The sequence below is a fragment of the Sinocyclocheilus grahami genome, unplaced genomic scaffold, assembly GCF_001515645.1.
Source record: "Sinocyclocheilus grahami isolate Dianchi unplaced genomic scaffold, SAMN03320097.WGS_v1.1 scaffold65.1, whole genome shotgun sequence".
Classification (NCBI taxonomy): Eukaryota; Metazoa; Chordata; class Actinopteri; order Cypriniformes; family Cyprinidae; genus Sinocyclocheilus; species Sinocyclocheilus grahami.
Genome location: NW_015505244.1, coordinates 1,753,064 through 1,775,255, shown reverse-complemented (window position 1 = coordinate 1,775,255; position 22,192 = coordinate 1,753,064). Strand labels below are relative to the sequence as shown.

Genomic DNA, 22,192 nt, shown 5'->3' with positions numbered 1-22,192 from the left:
TAATTAATTTGGTATTTATGTGTCAGTTTGTGGTTTTAATACATAATCAATTAATCATTTATATTAAAACATTATTATTATTATTATCATGTATACATTTTCCTATTTATAAGAGTGTTGAAATACATTTTTGTATTTTTGTATTTTGTTTAAGAACATGGAATATTACTTTGCATATATATATATATATATATATATACATATACATATACATACATACATACACACACACACATTTAGTCATTTAGCAGACGCTTTTATCCTAAGCGACTTACAAATGAGGACAATGGAAGCAATCAAAATCAACAAGAGAGCAATGATATGCAAATATCTATATAAATATATATAATATATATAATTCAATCAATTTAATCAATTAATTTCTATTAGCTAAATTAAATCAACATCTGGTGTGACCACCCTTTGCATTTCAAACAGCTTTTTCAGGTAGCTTTGCAGGTAGCCTATAGGTTTCTTGTAGCACCTTGGAGAAGTTGCCACAGTTCTTCTGGATTTAGTCTGTCTTAGTTTTTTTAGGATTTCGAGTAATCCTAGACGGACTGGATGATGGTGAGATCAGATCTCTGTATGGAGCACTGGCTGTTGTCAGATTCCTTGTCCATACAAAAATCTCACTGGATTATTACAATTAATGGCAAAAAGAAATGTTTGGAAATGTAAACTGATATTTCCCACTGACACACTACAACAAAAATAGAAATAACTGGCTTAAAACCAATTTTTTTTTTCGGGGGGGGACTAGTTTGAAATACTAATGGCCTAAGATTTTTGCACTATATCTATAAAATAAAACACTAACGAATACCCTAGAACAGGAAAGATGCAAGAAACGGCAAACACACCAGAAACCAACATCAATGATTAAGTTTGTAAGAGAAGGTGAAAATCCACCAACTACATAAACAACAAACAACTTCTTACAAAAGGCCTAGGCATGGGAGATGAGAGTAGATCTGGGAGAAAGATTGCAGTTCCTCCAAGTAGTCCAGACAACCCTAAGACCAGATGTGGTTATGTGGTCTGACAAGGCAAAGAAGATAATTTTGATTGAAATTACAGTCCCGTGAGAAGAAGGATGCCACCAAGCCTTCGAAAGGAAGAGTGTAAAATATCAAGATCTTTTGCAAGACTGTCATGAGAAAGGGTGGCAGGCATGGCTGTTCCCAGTCGAGGTTGGCTTCAGAGGATTCCCGGCCCAGTCGGTATGGAGAATGTTCACAGCAATTGGACTAATGGGGGAGGCAGCAGAAAGAACTTTGTTTGTTATAGAATAGGAGAGAGGAGCAAAGCTGGAATCCAGGAGGAGAAGTTAGGCAGTGATTTGGCCACCACTGCTGACCCACCATCAGGAAGGTGTTATGGTTCAGGGTCGAAACACCCAAGGAGAGTTGGATACTGTCTGATGACATCAGCTCCTCCTGGCCAAGGCTACAGTCACGCAATGTGAATGTTAAAGAAGCATCTTTTAGATGTAAGTAATATTATATATAATATAATAATGATAATGATAATAATAATTATTATTATTATTATTGAGACATTCTCTGATATTGGCTATATGCCATTAATATCTTCTTTTTCCCCCCAGAAACATAACTAAGTCAAGGCAATCTTGCCAAAACAAAGGCGTCTTCTTTTAATTGCTCTCAGACTAATAGCCAACCTGAGGCATTTAAAGAGGTGCTTAAACGTCAGTAGAAGTGATTGTTTTGTGTCATGTGCTGAAGCGACTGTCTTTGTGCCTTATTAAGAAGTGATGCTTTGTGTCATGCGCTGAAGCGAAAGTCTTTGCGCCTTTGTTCGTTGTCCATCCTATTTCATGATCAGACAAGGGTCGAGGAAGAAGCTGTTATGCCTTCACGCGATGCGTCCAGGAAATAGGCTTTTGGTGGGTAAGTCAGACAAAACATTTGTTACCTGTAGGCTAATTTACCAGTGAGCTGGTGACAAACTAGTTAATTTAGGAAATGTACGTTATTATATTATATGTACGTGAAAATGGATTTTATGTGCTTAATTGTGCTGATTTGTATGTTATACGGTTTAATTTATTCCAATATAGTTGTTTTATTCTTTGTTTGTTCCTTCATTCATTCATAGTCGTTCTCTCATATTTGTATTGTTCTGTATCTTGTGCCGAAGTGTTACTCGTGCTGCACTGGAGCGCTCGCGGCAGCGCGGTGACGGACGCTTCAACTGAGACTCGTCCCCAATGTGACACTGATGGATCGGTAAAGTCCTTCTGATCAGCCGCTCACTGGCTCAGTACAGCTTTCTGTCTCTGATTCTCAAGCTCTTCTCGAGCAGATATTTTAGCTTCACCCACATATGCCACAGGGCTGAGGTTAGAGATTCCTGAAGATGAATTTTTCACCATAACAAGATTTGCCTCCCAAGTGAATTTTACATTAATTTGAATGTAGGCACATGGATGCCTTTATAATTTTTTTGGGTAAGATTTAAACATTATAAACATTCAGTTCTTTACTGTAGAAATTAATCGTAACAAGGTCACTAATTTAATCAAATATAAAGTGATTAAAAAAGGAGGTTTGTCCTTAAAGAGTTGATGCTGCTGCTAAAGTGTTATCAATGTAAAAGGTTTCTCTTGAAGATGAAACAATTTAAAATAAAAATATTTTTTCACTGTTATATTAGGAAAAATGTCTTTAATAACACACTGTAAAAGTAGGCATTCGTTCTTAAAGTTAATAGTTATATGTTAATATTATATTGTAGTTATATGCTAAATATATTTAAACACACTGACCATGCAATAGCTTGTGTTTCTCGTGGTTATTTAAAAAGATTCTGTAAGAAGGGATATTAGGTCTTTTTCTTACTTTGCATCCAAGGCTTAGACCGTTTTTTAACACTTAAAAAGCAGCTAAAAATAAAAGCAGAACTGATGATTTTACAGAAATTGCTGTAACAACCACAGCGATTTGTATTTTAGTGTTACTGTCAAGCTACTTTTGCTATTTTGATTATTAAAGTTGGTGCACTTGTTTGTTTGTTTTTTTGTTGTTGTTTTTTTCAGACTTTAAGATGCACATTGGAAGAAACTCATTTGATGAGTTCTGACCCAATTAAACTGGATTTCACTGAAGGACAAACTGTGGAAATTTACAGTGCATGCCAACAAAACCGCTCAGATGGGCTTAAATGTCTTTGTCACCAAAGGTTTATATCTGTTGGATAGATGATGACTGTTTAATGAAGTTTTGAATGGATTACTCTAATAGATGATGATTGTTTAATGAAGTTTTGTATGGATTACTCACCTGATATTCAATATGTCATTGATAAATTATAAGTTTAATTGATTATAGTTTTTTTATATGCTTCCTACAGGATAAATTCCTCTATGCATGCATTACAGCCCACTGAGCGATTTAGAAATGGAACATACACTGTTAACTGTGGCAATCATAATGTTACAGTTGTTCAGTCACCACAAAGTAAGTCAAACATAAAATGGAGGGAATATATTTATATTGATACTAGTACCAAAAACAACATATGAGCTGTTGAGTTGTTTCATTTCATTTAAGATGTCTCTTTGTTGTCTTTGTAGGGAGGCCATCAGTTCCAGTGCTCAAAGCTATTGCAAAAGCAGGGTCTACAAATATAGCTCAGTTAGTTTGCACTTCTGAGGGAAACCCAAAGCCAACCATCACATGGTATGGTAACAGGTAACATGACGTTATGGTCTGCTACCATTGTAGATACTGCTCCTGAAGTCATGGTTCCTTGTTGGGAGAATTTGTTACATAAAACGCGGCTGTAACTATATGTCTGTGACTCAATTGTTTGTTTTCCTTTTAGCAAAAATCCAGAGGAGGGCATGAAAGATAAGTGGTATAAGACAGAGAGCATTGTGACGAGTCACGACTATCATCCTGAAAGTCCAAATATGAAGTGCTGTGCCAGTAATTTGCTGGGAGAAGAATGCACTGAGCTTCATCATTTCGGTATGTAATATTTGAATGTGTTTGAAAGTCTCTTATGCTCACCAAGGCTGCATTTATTTGATCAAAAATACAGTAAAACAGTAATAGTGTGAAATATTCTACAGTTTAAAATAACTGTTTTAACTACATTTTCAGCCATTATTGAAAATCCTTCTGAAATCATTCTAATATGCTGTTTTGCTGCTCAAGAAACATTTTTTATTATTATCAATGTTGAAAACCTTTGTGCTGCTTAATATGTTTGTGAAAACCATAATACATTTTTTTTCAGGATTCTTTAATTAATGAAAAGAACAACATTAATTTGAAATATACATATTCTGTAACATTATTAATGCCCTTTCTGTCACTTTTTATCAGTTTAATGCATCCCTTAAGAATAATGGTATTAATGTCTTTTTAAAAAATCTTACTTACCCCAAACCTTTGTGTGGCATTGTACATGTGTTAAAACTGTCTTTGTGGTCAATGGGTTATGAAAAAAAAAACATTTACATTTCATCAGTGACTAATTTGACTTAATATGATACTATAAGTTAATAGTTTTTCAAATATTTACTTTCTTATCTAAAGAACAAATGAATAATGCTGTTTTTATATTATAACCCAAGTTCACAGCTATACAATCCTTATAACATTATATCAATATACAATGTTAATATATTATCTATCAACAAACGACCCCCTAGTTAAAACCCAGAAACTGTAAACGAAAGTCAGATATTGAGTATCCAGATATTCTAATATTATATTATCATAACATCTTATCTACCACAATGGAAATTATATTTTCAGCACTATTTGACAGCATATATTATTTACAGTCAATTATGTCGGATGTAGGTTATATAGAGGTTTTGGTTTAGGATGAAAACCTTCTGCGAATTGTGTTGGTTGTCTTTCAGATCTCAATAATAGGAATGTGGATGGGCAAAAGGCTCAGATGATTTTCCTGAAATCTGGTCAGTCTCTGCTACTCCGATGCACCATGAATTCTATGGACCCCCTTGAACTGAGATGGCACTTCAATAACACAGAAGTAAGATGTGAATGCTAACCATAAAGAAATATTAAATCAAAGTTTCACTGCTCTGTCCATTTGATAATTTTTCACTTATTTTTTTCAAGGTCAAGGGAATCACATCGTTATATTTTACAGACTGGACAGAATACTTCTTTATCGAATCAGTGAACGTGATACATAGTGGGGAGTATATCTGCATATCTAAAAACAACCAAACTAGGAAGACCTACGTCAAGGTCCTTGGTAAGTAAAACCATTGCCCTTTCTATTAAAATGTTTCTTAAAATTTCCATTTTAATATATGATTTTTAAATAGAAAACACAACGATCAGTGAACTGCTTCTAATGCTGCTGAGTTCTAATGTGTGACAATCATTTATTGTACAAATAATAATTAAAGAGATATTTTTCTTCTATGGGCGATCCTTCCTTGACAGAAAATGACAAAATCGACACATTGCAGTTGAATGAGAACAACACCATACTAGCACAAAATAAGGCAAGCTTCTGCTTCCAGGCTCTGGTGTTCTCCTACCCAAAAGCCCAGTGTCACTGGATTACACCAAATCAAACCAAAATGCAGTGCAGAGAAACTCATTACCATAATTTTACTAGGTATTTACCTCATGCTATCCATTTCAATGCAAATGATAGAGTGTGTTGTTGTGTTTGCTTATTTTGTTGATTCTCTCATTAGTGCATTTAAGCTGTGTAACCCTGAACCAGGCCAATATCAAATGAAATTAAAGACTCCGCAATGTAGTGTCATAAGGAATATGTCTCTCTGCATTTCAGGTTAGTGGTCATAAGCATTTTGACTGAAAAATAATGAGATGTTAAATGTGAAATACGTTTATATGCAATGCATTTTGCAGACATTCCTAAAATTACAATAAAATTACACAATGATTCAAACATCGTCTCCTGTGAGACTCAAAGCTCCCTACCTGCGAATGTATCCTGGAAGATCTGCCCATCATATCCCAAGTAAGAAGCAGAGATAACCAATGGTATAAACATGAAATGCATGTCTTTTTTTGTTGCTAATTTATTAAACTATTTTTCTGTATATTTTTGCAGATGTATTGATTCTAAAAACTGGAAAGAGATACCTGTTGCCAAGCCTAAGGTCATGGATTCAGATCAGTTCTGTCAGAAGAAAATTGACTTTGCCAGACTTCACTCGAACAGCGAGGACCATCATATCAAATGCTGCATCACTAACACAGCAGGGACTCGCTGTAGTGAACAATTACAACTGCCAACAAGTGAGTCTAAACCCTAAACTGAATACTGGACTCAGTAGATTTAACCTAAATGCAGCCTAGCATGATCTTACTTATCTTACTAGATCTTAATAAGGATTTCATAACTCTTTAAACTACCTTTCAAAAGTTTGGGGTCAGTGAGTTTTTAAATACTTTTATTCAGCAAGGACACATTAAATTGATCGAAAGGGACAGTAAAGTATTTTACATTGTTACAAACGATTTCTATTTAAAATGAAATTCTTTTGAACTTTCTATTCATCAAGGAATCCTGAAAAAAAATCCTAAAAAATATTTGATAGCAAAACTAATTTTATCAACTAACATTGAAATGTTTCCTGAACACCAAATCAACATATTAGAATGATTTCTGAAGTATGGGGTGACACTGAAGACTGGAGTAATGGCTGATGAAAATTTGCCATCACAGGAATATATTACAGTTTAAAATATATTAAAATAGAAAATATTTATTTTAATTTATAATAACATTTCACAATATTACTGTATTTCTGATCAAATAAATGCAGCCTTGGTGAGCATAAGAATCTTACCAACCGCAAACTTTTGAACTGTAGTCAAGGACTAATAATGTGAACAATTCCCCATATATTTACATATTTCTATATGTAAATATGTGGGGGATATTTTTACACCACACAGAGAGAAACAGAATTAAATATAGCATGTTACAAAAAAAACGGCCTTTATTTATAGCAGTCTTTGCAGCTTTGAAAAGGTATTTTTACTGGGCACATCTATTTTCCAGGGATTGATATTTATAAAAACATATTTACATTTTTCCTTCTGATATATGAATCAGATATCACATATTGTCTGTCAATGTTAGTTCAGTAATCAACCCTAATTTTAATTTGAATATATGTTTAACACTGAGGTTGAGTCACAATTTTAGCTAAATTAGTTTTTTTCACCTGCTGTTTTCCCTCAGATTTCCTCAGTATTGATTATGCGATTTGTTTCCTGGTCATCTGTATACTCCTCGTGGTCATCTTTGCCTTAATCATCTTCATAAGAGTTAAGGTAAACCTGTACCTGCTTCTGTCACGATGACAAACAAACACCTAGAATCATAGATCTTACCTCTTCAAACACAGACTCTCACTCCTTTGTTACAGAAGCCTGGGTACCAGTGTCAGATCCAGATGATTCAGATGATCGGACCCAACGACAATGACTACATATACATTGATTTCAGGGAGTTGAAGTATGACCTGAAATGGGAATTTCCACGAGAAAATCTTGAGCTTGGTAAAGATCACCAGGAACTTTCTTTAGACTTTCTATATATATATTATTAAGTGTTACGAATTTGTTTTGTGTGCTTTCCGAAGGGAATGAGCTGGGATCTGGAGCGTTTGGGATGGTTGTACAGGCTACAGCGTATGGGATCAGCAAGCCAGGAGTGTCTATTCAGGTAGCAGTAAAAATGTTAAAGGGTAAGTAATGACATAATTTAACAGCATTAAAATCTAATATCTGATACATCACTGGCATTTTGGAATTTGATTGTAAAGGTCCTTGCACACTGCAGAGACCTTAAGTGTGTGCTTGTGTTGTTAATTTATGGATTAAACAGACAAGCACCAGGCAGTAGAAAAGGAAGCTCTGATGTCTGAACTGAAAATGCTGACTCATATTGGACACCATGAAAATATTGTCAACTTGCTCGGAGCTTGTACAGGCTCAGGTAAGATTTGGAGAAGTCTTGGGTTTCTGAATCATATCCTCAGATGGAGACACCTATATATAGAGAGCAGCATTTTCAGCAGCGTTGGTTCCGGTAGTATTTTTTCCATTCATTTTTCCCATAGTGAGTTTGAAAAAGTCTTTATTAATATGTTGTAAGCCACGAACCAAGCCAAGCAGCTATAAGGTGAATCACAACATTACAAACTTTAATTTGAGGCCAATATTTGAAAATGATAAAGGTTGTGTACCTAAAGGCTTTAGTGAGGGAAAGAAATACAATCCCATGAAGCATTATGAATGACATAATCAAATTAAAAACAACAGTATAAATATAAAACTATTAATTTAAAGTTGTTGATTATATCTATAGAAACAATATATAATTTTATTGCAAACTAACCATTTATTAAAATATTACAGGATCATGGGTTGAAATAGTTGAAATAGATGGCTTGAACAAAAGCATATACCATCGAATTTGCAACCTCAGACCTCACAACAGTTCTGTCTTTAAAGGTTTTTTTAAGTTATCGTTAAATGATTTTCCCTATGGAGAAAATGAATGGGGATTTTACTTGTGGAACCTACTTGATTATGAATGGCCGTTTGTATGTTTGACCATCAAAAAAGCAGGATAATATACAGTCAGCTGGTCCTTATAGCTGAATTTAATAGATTTTTTTTGTTTGATGTTTTTTGAAATCCGCAGTTCCTATTTACCTGATATTCCAGTACTGCTGTAACGGAGATCTCTTGAACTACCTGAAGAGCAACAGGGAACGTTTTCACAAATATCTGACGGACGCTTTCAACAGGGACAGATTCAGGGGCCTCTACCACAACTTCCAGCAGAAGAGAAACTCCAGGTTTGCATAAATGTCCACCAAGCAGAGAATTACAGCAGTGGCCTTTTTAACAAAGAAAAAAAAAACCAGTGTGGACGAGAGGGAAATGAATATATTGTGCTGAAGTGGAACCGTAAATGTAAAGGTGCACATAAATGAATAAACTGTCGTTACTGTAAATGACTGTGTGCTTCTCTCTCCTTGTTGTGCCTCCACAGTGAGTATATTGAGCCTGATTGCAACCAATACGTGCACATGACACCTGCAACCAAAGGACAGGAGAACGAGGCACTCCTCAGTCCCAGCATCAGCTCAGTGTCTACTGTTGAGGGTGGGTGGAGAATGGGAGAATCTGAATTTTTTTAAAACTAGAGATCATCAACTGTATGAATTAAACGGTGACTTTTAAGTTATCAGACTTTTTATTTATCAAAATGTCTTTATTATTATTTTATTCACTTTTTTTTTTCACAAATATCTGACGGACGCTTTCAACAGGGACAGATTCAGGGGCCTCTACCACAACTTCCAGCAGAAGAGAAACTCCAGGTTTGCATAAATGTCCACCAAGCAGAGAATTACAGCAGTGGCCTTTTTAACAAAGAAAAAAAAACCCAGTGTGGACGAGAGGGAAATGAATATATTGTGCTGAAGTGGAACCGTAAATGTAAAGGTGCACATAAATGAATAAACTGTCGTTACTGTAAATGACTGTGTGCTTCTCTCTCCTTGTTGTGCCTCCACAGTGAGTATATTGAGCCTGATTGCAACCAATACGTGCACATGACACCTGCAACCAAAGGACAGGAGAACGAGGCACTCCTCAGTCCCAGCATCAGCTCAGTGTCTACTGTTGAGGGTAGGTGGAGAATGGGAGAATCTGAATTTTTTAAAACTAGAGATCATCAACTGTATGAATTAAACGGTGACTTTTAAGTTATCAGACTTTTTATTTATCAAAATGTCTTTATTATTATTTTATTCACTTTTTTAATTAAAAAACAATCTGTTTTATTATTCATATTCACTTGGTTTCACATCTGATCATAAAACATCAATTTATAATATGTGTTATTGTATGATTGTAGAATATCTATATTCTCATTTTATTTGTTAACAAATAACTAATAATAAAAGAAAATACATATTAGAAAATAAACAATCTTTTATGTCAATTCTGTAAAGAAATGCTTGAATGTGAAGACAAACATCAAGAAGAGGAACTTCACAGTCTCACCTATGATGATCTTCTGAGTTTCTCTTTCCAAGTTGCAAAGGGCATGGAGTTCCTGTCCTCTAAAAATGTGAGCTTAACTTTCTGATCATGACACTTCTACTTCCTGCCATTCAACAGAAATAAAACTAACAGCTTTATTAACTCATTTTTACACTTTTTTTCTAATGTTATCTCTGAATACTACATGAGCATGTTATAACCCAGAGTAGCTTCTGTACACTTTGCACAGTCAAATCATTGTTAGACATATTTGGCTTCATTTCTTGATTTGTTTTCTCATATTGTTATATAGTGTAAAAAAGGCTTTAGTGAACAATTTTCTGCCTACAGTGTATCCATAGGGACTTGGCAGCCAGAAATGTTTTGGTTACACATGGCAGACAGGTGAAGATCGGTGACTTTGGCCTTGCAAGAGACATTGAACATGATTCCAACTATGTTGTAAGAGGAAATGTAGGTATTGTGTGTGCACATGTGATAGCCTTGATGTGACTGGTCTTTATTTAGCTGACTTGTAATTATAATTGTATACATGACATTTTTGCAGGTGTGTTTGCCCGTGAAGTGGATGGCTCCTGAGAGTATTTTCAAAGGGGTTTACACAATGCAGAGTGATGTCTGGGCCTATGGCATTCTGCTATGGGAAATCTTTTCTCTAGGTGTCTCTCTCTCTCTTCTCTCTCTGCTGTATACAGCTTTTAGCTTGTATTTAGCCAAGAACATTCTTATAAATCACTTTTGATTAAACATATGAACATATCTTGTACTTACTATTAGGAGTCACCCCATATCCTGGAATAACTGTGAATGACACATTCTACAGAATGATTGAAAGTGGATATCACATGGAACAACCCTATTATGCCGAAGAATCTGTGTAAGTACCTCTATATACATATAATTAGTATTTTATATATATATAGTAAAATACTGGAGAATGATATTTAAAATGTGTTTGTGTATGTTTAGTTACAAGGTAATGCGTCGCTGCTGGATGCTTGATCCTGTCGACCGGCCTTGTTTCTCCAAGCTTGTAGCTTTCATGGAAAAAGAGCTATCTGCTTTGGAAGAAAGGGTGACTTTTATGTGAAAGCTATTTTAAAAATGGGCTAAAGGTGTTGGTGGATGCACACTTACTGTGATATCTGTCGACAGCTGTATTACAATGTTGGAGGATACTGCCACAATGACATAACATACCAGAATGCACCCATGACCCCCGATGCTACATCGATTGAGAAAAAACTGAATGTCTGCCAGTCCGACTCTGAGAATTCAGATGAAAGCAAAGCTGTGGACAATCCTGGATCAGTAAGAACAGAAGCTCTTGTTTGAACATAGGAGTTTAAGCCTTGCATTAGGAAAACATAATGCATAACTTGTGCTTCCATTAATAGCTACTTACACAAAGCATTTTTAATTCCTAAGAGAAAATGTGGAAGGTACTGGAATGAATAATTTATGTGCGTATTGTACCACCAATAATGTGTTTAATATATATTTTTTATTCTATTAACAAATTTTCACTTTTTTCCACAAGTGTTTACAGCGTAATTAATAACATACAGTATTTGAATGTTGTTTTGTGCAGGAAGCTTTTTTAGGAACATATATAACATATATTATATATATATATAACAAACCTTCCCAATTTTAATTAGAATTCTAGAACGTGTACATTACCACTGTAACAGCTGAATAACCTGTTTCTGTACTCTATAATGAAGGCTTACAAGAGATGCTGTGCTTGAGAAGTACAACAGATTATAAATTATTTTATTTTTATTTTATTTTGCTGCATTTTGCAGGTGAAATTGCTCTATTTTTATAACAAAAAACGTTGTCTTTATTTTTAACTTTTCATTATATTTATTCAAACATCTTACGACATTTATGGTTTAATCATTATTCTTGAAATATTATTTATCATGTAATAAGAATAGTCTACAGTATGCTTAGTTATGCTTATGCTTAACAGGAATTGAATTTGCACATTTGTGCAGATTTTATATAAACAATGTGGTCCATAACTTACATTTCAGTGTCTTTCTAACGGTCAGCAACTCAAAATCACCTTTACTGTATAGGTTAAGCATTCTTAACTTTTTCAGTCCACTGAGACAGAGTGGGCATGCTAATTGAAAAGGAGTTAACAAACTGTAAAATGTTTTTGAAAATATTGAAAAAATATTTGGAAGGTTTAAGATGCAAATAAAACATCAATTGTGCATTTTGTGTCTTATGATTCTGTGTACTGTAACTTCATAGTATTTTATAAATAGAATAGGCCTATGTGTTTTGACTGAAGGTGTTTATATCATAGACCTACAGAGGGTGGCGCCACGGTGCATGATCCAGTGACACCAGGGGTGTAGTTCAGAAGAGGGGGTCAGAATATTTAGCATAAGACCAGGAAAACCTCTTACTCTTGGGTCGTCTTTGTCCTTATTTGTCCTTAACTTTGTTGTACAACCCATTTCAACTGTTATCAGACCTATAACATTATCTCAATATTTACATTGTCATGATATAGCATACATAGTTACAACATTAAATTTCAAAGCGAAATCTAAACTAAAACAAATTCAAATATTAACCAAAACAATAAACTGTACAGCAAACAATAAGAACAATAGCTATTGTTTAGTCTTTAATAGGCCTATTTATTTAATGTTTAATCCAAATTTAAGATATGTGTGTGTGTGTGTGTTGTGAAGCGCTTTTACTTAATTTCTCGTCCGTTTCAATCACGTTCAGTCGTTTCAATCACGTGACTTTTTCTGCTCATCATTAGCCATATTTACGCTCATTAGTAAGCTAAAGGTGGTAGATAAAAACACATGAACAGAGATAGCCTACGAAGAAAACCATTTCCAAGAAAACCAAGATCATTGGATTTGGTTCATACGAGGTCCCAGAAAACATTCTACTGGTCTCATGTTAGCACAGACCCTACTAAATCTAACACTGGCGTAGGCAGCCTATTTTAACTAGGCTATAATCCACCTCCATAGGCTACCAGCATGAGTCCATTATAAGCCTACTGGCGGACTCTTGCATTAAATATATAAACCCCAATAATTATACCTGTATTGTGTAATGAGAGTATTCATCCTCCTTACCTGCCTCATTGAGACAACTAGGCTATTTAGATGGCAACAGTTACAGTAATTGCCCCAACGGACGTTGACCTCGTCCAATATTGGCTTTTGGCATTTCCAGTAGCTACTAGCCTACAGTTTGTAGAGGACACGCACCGGAGCCATGGACATAAACGTTGTAAATGCTCTAACATACGAGGATTTTGTGAAACTATTCGGTAATGTGGTTGAGAAATGCCCCCTCATTCCGGCTGCAATATGGTCCCACCGGCCATTCAAAGATCTAGCGGACATCGAGGCTCACATAAGAAAATTCATTCACAGTCTACCAGACTCAGGTACATATTTCTGCTTTGTGTATTTACCATAATCACGTTTCCTGACGTTTTAAACACAATATTTTATTTACTGGTTAAGTACATTCAGTTAAATGGTTCAGGTAAAGAGGGCGTTTTGCGGTGTCACCCTGATTTGGCGGGTCTGGACCTCCAGAGAGGGACTCTAACACGCGAGTCTCAAGAAGAGCAGAGTCAAGCCGGTATGACCACACTGGATTCCGCAGAGAGTCTGCAAATGTACAGTCTAAACACAGACTACAAGGAGCGCTTTGGCTTTCCTTTTGTCATCTGTGCCCGTCTCAACAGCAAAGCAGACATTGTGCGCCAGCTGTCTGAACGCCTGAAGAACGACCGTGCAGTCGAAGAGGTTACAACCCTCTGTAGCCTCAGGTTACGCAATATTGTCCTATCTGACATTCAAACCAAACTGTAACTCAAGTTACCAATGCAAAACGTGTTTACTGCATCTTTCTACTTGATTGTATATTTCTTTAATAAGTAGGTAACAGACACACAAAATAAGTTGCTAGGAAATAGGCTATGCCTACAAAAGAATTGATCCATATGAAATAACATTGTTCTAAAAACGTTAACCCATTCAGTTATGAAAACGTTATTTCTCATGTCTTCTGAATGTTTTATAACGTCCAGGTTTTTAAATGTTTTAAAAAAACTTTTTTTTCTTGGTTGTGTGAACGTAATAATTACGGGTTACGTATAGCCTATTTGATCATTTTGCAAACGCGATGGGAAAATTACTTTTGATGTTCTCTGAACCCTCTGACGCTAGTAACATCCAAATGTTTCAGAAACACGTTCCATGAATGATGTATTGTTTTGTGCTAATGTTTTGAGAACGTTATTAAAGACAAGGGGCGTTGCTAAAAGGGGGACCGAGTGCATATAGGGCCCAGAGGGTGAGAGGGGCCCAGAACGATGTCCCCTGAAAGATTAACGATGAAAGATGTCCTCGACAAAGTGATTTTGAGGGGGCCCCATAGCAAGGGGCCCAGAATTCCTATATGCCACATTTTTTTGGCACCTCTAACGCAGCAAGTTAACTGCGATGCTCTGTAAATCTATAATAAAATGGAGTGATAAAAATGGCAGTACTTATGCTTTTGTAGATGTACCCATAGTGATCCTATAAAAATGCTCAAACAGCTAATGTTGCTATGGTTACCTCAGCTTTCGAGCATCTCTTTAGCAATTTAGTAACCTGTGGTTTTGTTTGAAACATAGGTTATATGCAGGCTACCTACCGCCATAATAATTAATAATGAATCATTTCAGTAGCCTAAATGAAATTATTGCATATTGTGTTGTTTTTGTCGCATCGGTTAATAAACTTTGGGTTATGATTACTATTCTTATGTGCACCAAATTAAAACAAATGACATGACGCCACACTGCACACATGCTTTTGATTTGTTTAGTAGTAGCTGCATAAATAGTATGAAATATAATTAATAATGAAATTCATGATAGAAAGGCTTTTTGACTATTCGTTGTCTATCTATAAATACGTTTTTGAAATGAAAGACGTCATGCATTTCTATTACACAAAAAGACCTTCCAAGAAATTGACTCCACAGAAGCATCGCCTCTCACACAACTGAGATCGCCCTCTACTGTCAATCTTTTAGCAGTACTGTAGAGATTTACAGGATCTGACTAACTGTCGTCAGTGTCACATGTGAGAATGAGATGTGGCACACTTATATAGTTCCACTCATCGATGGCAGGCTGATAGATTGTGTTGATGATGACACATATCTCTTTTGGTCAGTGTTTATTTCACGAGTCTTGAGGGACTGGAGGTACGTGAGTGCAGGGGTGAAGAGGGTCCCGTTAGAGTTGCCGGAGCGACACACGACTCATCCTTGAGATCTCCGGACGTGATGGAGGAATCCTGTTCGGGATCCACTCCTCTGGCTCTCCTCTTGTCCTCCTCCTTTTTCCACTTCATGCGTCGGTTTTGGAACCAGATCTTGATGTGTCTCTCTGTGAGGCTGAGGGTGAGCGCGAGCTCCACGCGGCGCGGGCGCGAGATGTACTTGTTGAAGAGAAACTCTTTCTCGAGCTCGAGCAGCTGCGCTCTGGTGTAAGCTGTCCGCGTGCGCTTGCTCTCCTCGGCTTCTACCATGTAAGGGCCTAAAACAGAATTACAGGAGTGACATTTTAGTAAGGTCATGTTTCGACACAGTCACACCATCTGCCTCTGAGGATATTACAGTTTAAAAGTTATCTGAACGTTTGGGCGGTAGGCTAGGCTTGAAGTTAAACTCATATCAACTCAAAGGTCAGAACCTCCTAACTGAATTCAGTTTGTAGTTCATATTAAAACGAATGAAAATGCTATTAACTCTAAATTACTTTAAGTAGTCTACTTTTTATTTCAGTACGTGTGATATTATTAGATTTATTGACAAGAAATGGTGTAGGCTAAGCATTTGACGGTTGTTCGGAGAATGGGCTACATAATCACTCATCTGGTGAAACTCGAAGGGTTGTTACAGTTTTCGGAAAATAGGCTAAATAATCACTCATCTGGTGAAATTTGACGTGCATTCACCGCTAGAAACACTGTCTGTTTTGTCCGACGTCTACTAATAGAGGAATTAACATTAGTCTTAAAAATGCATTTATTTAAAGTAGCTAAAAGAAATCAAGATCAAATTAATTTTCACTGTAGAATTGGTCCATAAACAAGAGACTTTGCAAGTGTCAAGTAATATTTATGTTCATCAGGTCATCATTTCAATCCCACACTCTCAGAAAAAAAAGGTACAAAAGCTGTCACTGCGGGGGGTATCTTTTCAAAAGGCACACCTTTGTACCTAAACAGTCTATATTGGTACCTTAAAGGTACATATTATACCTAAAAGGTACAAAGGTGTACCTTTTGAAAAGGTACTGCCCCAATGACAGCTTTTGCACCTTTTTTTCTGAGTGCGCAAAATAATCATATTAATTATATTTTTAAATAATAATTGTATCAAATTCTGTAGGGAATTATTTTTATAATGTTATCGCTTTTCACTTTTATTTAAATTTTTGCATCATATTTATTTCACAATAATTAATAATCGTAGCATAATAATAATAATAAATATAACGATTCATATTGTTCTCGAAATTATGTGAATATTTAGGGAAAAATCAGGCAACTAAAACTCATCAATTGTATGCAGTATAGAATTTCTAGACTATTAAAGAAACAAAAAAAAATAACTTTTTTTTTTTACTTCCTTTCTTACGGTTTTCTTCTTATGGGCGATTTTAAAAGAAAAAAAAAGTTATTTACGTGTGGCCTAAACTGTACTGAATGACCACTCAAGAAAAATGGGATGTGTAGATTACTGAATTATGGCTATTGTAACGATTTTTACCACAATAACACTTTTCATGGCCGCGTGTCAGCATTAAGATGTGGAAAACGATGCTTTTGGGAAACCCATTGTCAGAACACTGGTCCTGTACAACCTTTTCTTTTTCTGAACATCTATGTATGCGTTTGGAATCTACGAAAATATATTGCTGTTATTTTTAACTAAATGGGATAATAATATAATTATCTATAGGCTACTTTTAAATGGAGATAGTGTAACACAATGATTCTTTTAAGCACTTCGGAGATCATAAGCATGAATTTGACATTAGGGCCTGCTTTCATTTTATCAACAAAAAAAAAAGTAACTTAAAGGTGAACCTAAAAATGAATAGCCGAGGTACGAGGGTTACCTGTCCACTGTCCTTTCCAAGCGTGCGTGTGAGATTTCGTTGACTTCATCCACGGGAATGGCAGATGGTATCTGTTCCGATCCCCGCACAGGTCAAGAGAGTCTCCATAACCGCCGAGCGTCTGTAGAGATGTCTGAGGAGTCTGGGGAAGGTGAAGATGAGGCCCTGTCAGATCATCCCGGGTCGACATGTTATACGAAGTAATGTCGGTTAGATTTGGCTGGTCCTGGCCGCCCAAGGACGATGAGGCGTAGACGGACTGAGTCTGTCTCATATACAGACACGGTGGAGGGTTTTGGCTGTAGTCTTCGTTGGGGTGTCTCTGGAAGGCGCAAGAGTCCTTGTACAGATGGTTAGGAGGGTAATAGTGCTCTTCCCGATTCATGATTGCCACAGACCGGGGAAACCGTGCTGTACACGAGCACATGAGCCAGTGCCCTGCCCCTGATCAGGACCTCTGCTCTACCTGCAGTCTGAGCGTCTGGCGCCGTTCGAGGGCCTCATAGGTGTGCCACCGTGAACATGTGACCCTGCTGCACCATTGGTTTCACTGTTTACACAAAGCTGTCAACTGGCAGTAGATTCTGTACGTGTTTCCTTTCGACTGCCCCGCGGTTTGACAATAATTGAACAGAACCGGCCATGCTCAAATCAATGCCCTTGGCAAACACTCTCTGTTTGCCTGCGACTATACGTGCTACACCTGCAGTTGTTAGATTCTACTGCAAAGACAGGTGAATCGGGGAATCCGTACCTCTGCTCTTTTTAATGAACACCGAACGGGTAAAAAAGGAAAAAGGGACTTAAAAATGCAGAATTAAAAAAAAAAACATTCCCAAGTTGCTCAAATTCTCTTCATCAACTTCCGATAGAGGAGAGACTGGCTCGATTCTCATTTAGGCTATCAGAGGCAAAATCATCCAGACTTGTCTGAGCTTGATTGTCTTCAAGTAAAAACAGAATATGACAACAAAGCAACGACACTCTTAAATATAAAGGGTCTTTATTATGGTTCTATTAAGAATATTTAACGTCCATGGAAACTTTCTATTGCACAAAAGGTTATTTAGAGAGAAGGTCTTTAGACTTTTAAAATATTCTTTGGAAAATGGGGAAAAATGGTTCTTTCAAGAACTGTTCACTGAAAGTTTCTTTAGGGAATTATGGAATCCAAAATGGTTATTCTATGGCATCGCTGCGGAAAAAAATTATAATAAAAGCTACTACTTTTGGAAACTGTTTTTAAGAGTGTAGCGGGCTGCGAAATGGTTGGGGATCTAAAAAGGGCATATTCATTATATGTGTACATATACAGTAAGGTACTTTTAACGTATCGATAAAATATTAAGTTATTCCGAACGCGCATTTTCACCTGTGGCGGAATAGGCTATAGGTTAAGATAGAAGTCTCGTAAAAACAGCGCGTGTGCGTCTGAATGTACAGATTAAGAGGCACCATTAAGTCCTTGTTACGTAAAATCTATGGACACTGGTGGTGACAAGGACAATCATTACACACACCTCTCAACGTTGTCCGTCTTTTGCTTTAACCAAGCTTACCTGCCATTAAGCACACACGTCCACGGTCCATTAAACTAAAGTTCTGCTGACTAAATAAAAACGAGCTGTTCGGTGTAAACGAATTAACATGGAGAGTGAAACAGAACTCAATTAGAAATGTGTGCGCAAAGGCAGTCCGATGTTTGGAGAGGCAAGATCAAGAGAGAAATGGGCAGCATGAAAAGGTGATTTTCAATTAGTGGAATTTCCCAAGTATCATATGTTAAAGCAACAAAAAAAAAATATTTCAAAAAATAAATAAAATGAAATAGATTAAGGCGTTTTATTGTATTTCCAATTTTTCTTCATCGAAATTAAATTAGCTAGAATTTTTCTTTTTTTTTTAATTTGTCCCCCAACTGTTTTAACTTAATACATTTGTAAAATTATATATATATATATATTCATTTTATTCTTTGACCAATTATTTTCCCAGAAATCCATCAGAACATCAATTTGACTCGTTTGCATAAACTAAATACATTTTTAAAAGTTTAAGACAAAGGACATTTAAATCATTATTCCTTAGTACAACCTTGCATTTGCCAAGACTTCAAAAAGTGGCAAGTTAAGAACCACACAAGCACACACACACACATACATACATATATGTTTCACTATATTCAAGCAAATTTCGAGTAATTCAGACTATAGGCCTATGGCATAGTTCTGTGTTTGCATGGACCTCTTCAAATAACAATAATGGCACTTTCTCTCCTATCTTAATGGGGCTCTCATACGACATCATAAAATTCAGGTAAACCCATTCCTCGCAAATCAAGCCTTGTAAAGACGCTTAATGGTGTTTATATGACCTCGTTTGAAAAGGGAAGGAAACCGTTATCCGCGACTATTTTTACAATGTTGAAAGAGTGCAAAATGTTTTATGAAGCGTGAGTGAGACGACGCTATTTGAAAGCATTTCCATGGAACGTTATGAGAGGGATAATGGTGTAAAGTGATATGTAATGTAGCTTTGCCATGCTACAGAGGAAGTACACAACTTAAGGCACTGGTACATAAAATCGGCTAGCAATTAAAATGCGTTTTGAGACTTCAGATAAAACGCAATAAACCAGTTAGGAGACACGCAAAAGCGTTCTGAAACCACTTGTATGTTTGAGTAGGAGTAATGTGTATGTCCAAGTGCGACTCGATAATGGGAGTTCTGATAAATCATAATGGTACAATTGCGTTGTGTAAAACGACAATCAGATGTTGATCAACCCGGTGGCCTACACCCACAGGATGCTTCGTCTTACAAAACTAAAGGAAAGCGCAGTTTTGGCTACACTCGTAAATAGGTTACTGTAGTTTTTTTTTAATTACATACGTGCATTTTGGCACATAGGTGAATCACGGAAACTGAGCCTTTTTACTTTTCAGACTCTTCGATAAGAAATAATCAGAGTGGCAGAGAACAAACGGCAATAAAATATGCTTGCTTAGTGGCGACACTAAAGCTTGGGCAAACATGTCAAACCGCCGCAAAGGAATGATAATGACATTTAAACTGAAATTTAAGCCGCCCATTGAGAAAATCTCAGGTGCAATAATTCATCCTGGCACCACGCACTGAATGCATGAATGACAGAAACATCGCCCACAAACACTCGCGTTTATTGCACAAACGTTCATTTTAAACGTTATTATTATTATCATTCATTATTTATTTAAACAAAAGACCATTATTGAGAAAATAGAAATTATGCAACGTAAACACATAATATATTAACATATATCCTACTTAGTGTGTGACTGTATTCACACACACACACACACACTAAGTATGTTTATACAAACAATACATTTCTATAAATAAAAAAAGGAAACAAGCCTGAGAAAGTTGCAATACACAATGTCGTATTAAAATAGTTCTGAAAATCGTCCTTTCAAGTCAAAATGATATTCACAGCCTCTCTCAATAATCGAATTCCGTCTTTTAGTTTTAAAAATGCTATTTGAATATTATTCTTCAGCACCTATAATTGCAAATGGAAATTTGCAGAATTGTAGGAATTCATAGGTGTGTTAATGTAGAGATCTAATGTATGCTCAAAACCAAACCTCTACAAAGACCGTTACATCATTTCCCCCCACTGTCAGTGTATTTTTTGACATCTGGAGAACTGTCCCGCGCTGGTGAGCGAGATCGAGTCCTTTCTGACTTCCGGGAGAGGTGCGGGGAGTGTCTTCGGGATGGCGAGCGACCGCGTGAGGACGTGTGTGAATGAGAATCGGAGCGGTATCTTCTGTGTGAATGAACTACTTTGGGATTGCACTTTTCACAGTCTGTGGTACGATGTTTTTCACAAGCTCTTTTGTACCGATGTTCGTCTCTCTCTCTCGCAGAAGCGCGCTGGTTTGTAGGCTGACGCGTCACAGCAGGGGAACTGAGAGAGCTCAGCAGAAAGCGCTCGTTTGTGCTTTCCAGCGGACATTGAATCCTAGAATACAGCAATTGAACCAGCTTTTAGATGCAAGATACAGGCACAATAACATGTGATGGCGAAAGTATTCGTTTATAATATATAAAGCCTTCTAAATGGTAAAGTATCAATTAAGACAGCAAAATGAATATCTACACTTACCATCCAGTAGGACCCATCGTCTCAGCACGGACTTTTGCTCTGCTGGCTTCTTTAAGGAGCTCCTCCACGGCTTTCCTGTTGGAGGAAAGAATATTTACACGAATGAGAGATACGGGTTACTGTACTACTGTAACCTAAGGGCCCGACGCACTTATTGTTTCATTGTCATTCCTGACTGCAGGCACAGTATTTTCAGTATTTCTGTAATGCTTAATTGTATTAACAGTACTTAGATTTTTAAGGCAGTGACACTCACTTACAACTAATGTTAATGTTAATGTTGTTATCACAACGTAGAAGCCTAGAACAGGTCATGCCATGATGCGCATGGTTGATTTTTATTTAAACGAATAATTCCTTCCCTGTACGATATCGGAGATGATTGCTACATGTAGTATGATACCTGGCCACACATCTTCACTGACCGTTAAGAGTTGCACTCAGCCGGGTCGCACATTTAACATCATATAATAAAGTAGCCATCTAAAATGGTTGTAAGCAAAAAAAAAAACACAATATCTTTAGGAATTTCATAGCCTACCTCTCAAGTTCACTTTCATCCATGATTTATTTAAACTTAAACCAAATTCAGTGTTCAATTCTACTTCGTTTCAGCTCCGCTTGCTAACTGGCTGGTGTAACTTACTCTACTCGAGGACCCAAATTAGGACCCCGTTTGACTTAGTGCTTGATCATAATCCTGACCCAATTTACGGATGTAAAAATATAGCCTATGTCAGCTGCGGACATAAGCATGACAGTAAAATTCAAACTAAA

At 36.4% G+C, this 22,192-nt stretch overlaps 2 protein-coding genes and 1 pseudogene across 2 annotated transcripts; 2 read left to right on the top strand and 1 right to left on the bottom strand.

Moving 5' to 3' along the window:
* The first annotated feature begins 1,764 nt into the window (after positions 1 to 1,764).
* Positions 1,765 to 11,713, top strand: LOC107584975 (receptor-type tyrosine-protein kinase FLT3-like). Its single transcript, XM_016271776.1, has 24 exons — positions 1,765 to 1,913; positions 2,164 to 2,252; positions 3,062 to 3,204; positions 3,376 to 3,482; positions 3,599 to 3,716; positions 3,850 to 3,995; positions 4,901 to 5,034; positions 5,124 to 5,262; positions 5,457 to 5,634; positions 5,717 to 5,814; positions 5,895 to 6,006; positions 6,100 to 6,287; positions 7,240 to 7,331; positions 7,427 to 7,559; positions 7,643 to 7,747; positions 7,888 to 7,998; positions 8,710 to 8,866; positions 9,064 to 9,176; positions 10,031 to 10,149; positions 10,413 to 10,535; positions 10,630 to 10,741; positions 10,860 to 10,959; positions 11,052 to 11,157; positions 11,238 to 11,713. Exons 1-24 carry the CDS (start codon positions 1,841 to 1,843, stop codon positions 11,415 to 11,417), a joined length of 2,976 nt encoding a protein of 991 aa, XP_016127262.1. The 5' UTR covers positions 1,765 to 1,840; the 3' UTR covers positions 11,418 to 11,713.
* A 1,589-nt stretch (positions 11,714 to 13,302) lies between these two features.
* On the top strand, positions 13,303 to 14,930 carry LOC107585022 (2-oxo-4-hydroxy-4-carboxy-5-ureidoimidazoline decarboxylase). The gene is made up of 2 exons (XM_016271827.1): positions 13,303 to 13,521; positions 13,623 to 14,930. Exons 1-2 carry the CDS (start codon positions 13,347 to 13,349, stop codon positions 13,952 to 13,954), a joined length of 507 nt encoding a protein of 168 aa, XP_016127313.1. The 5' UTR covers positions 13,303 to 13,346; the 3' UTR covers positions 13,955 to 14,930.
* Positions 14,931 to 15,318: 388 nt separating this feature from the next.
* Positions 15,319 to 17,693, bottom strand: LOC107585021 (pancreas/duodenum homeobox protein 1-like; annotated as a pseudogene).
* Between the last annotated feature and the right edge of the window lie 4,499 nt (positions 17,694 to 22,192).

Excerpts from the sequence above, each read along its gene's own strand:
- LOC107585022 (XM_016271827.1), top strand. The coding sequence starts at position 13,347 with ATGGACATAAACGTTGTAAATGCTCTAACATACGAGGATTTTGTGAAA. Across the intron at positions 13,522-13,622 it reads TCACAGTCTACCAGACTCAG|GTAAAGAGGGCGTTTTGCGG; the intron begins GTACATATTTCT and ends TAAATGGTTCAG.
- LOC107584975 (XM_016271776.1), top strand. The coding sequence starts at position 1,841 with ATGATCAGACAAGGGTCGAGGAAGAAGCTGTTATGCCTTCACGCGATG. Across the intron at positions 6,007-6,099 it reads ATCTGCCCATCATATCCCAA|ATGTATTGATTCTAAAAACT; the intron begins GTAAGAAGCAGA and ends ATATTTTTGCAG. Across the intron at positions 10,742-10,859 it reads ATGGGAAATCTTTTCTCTAG|GAGTCACCCCATATCCTGGA; the intron begins GTGTCTCTCTCT and ends ACTTACTATTAG.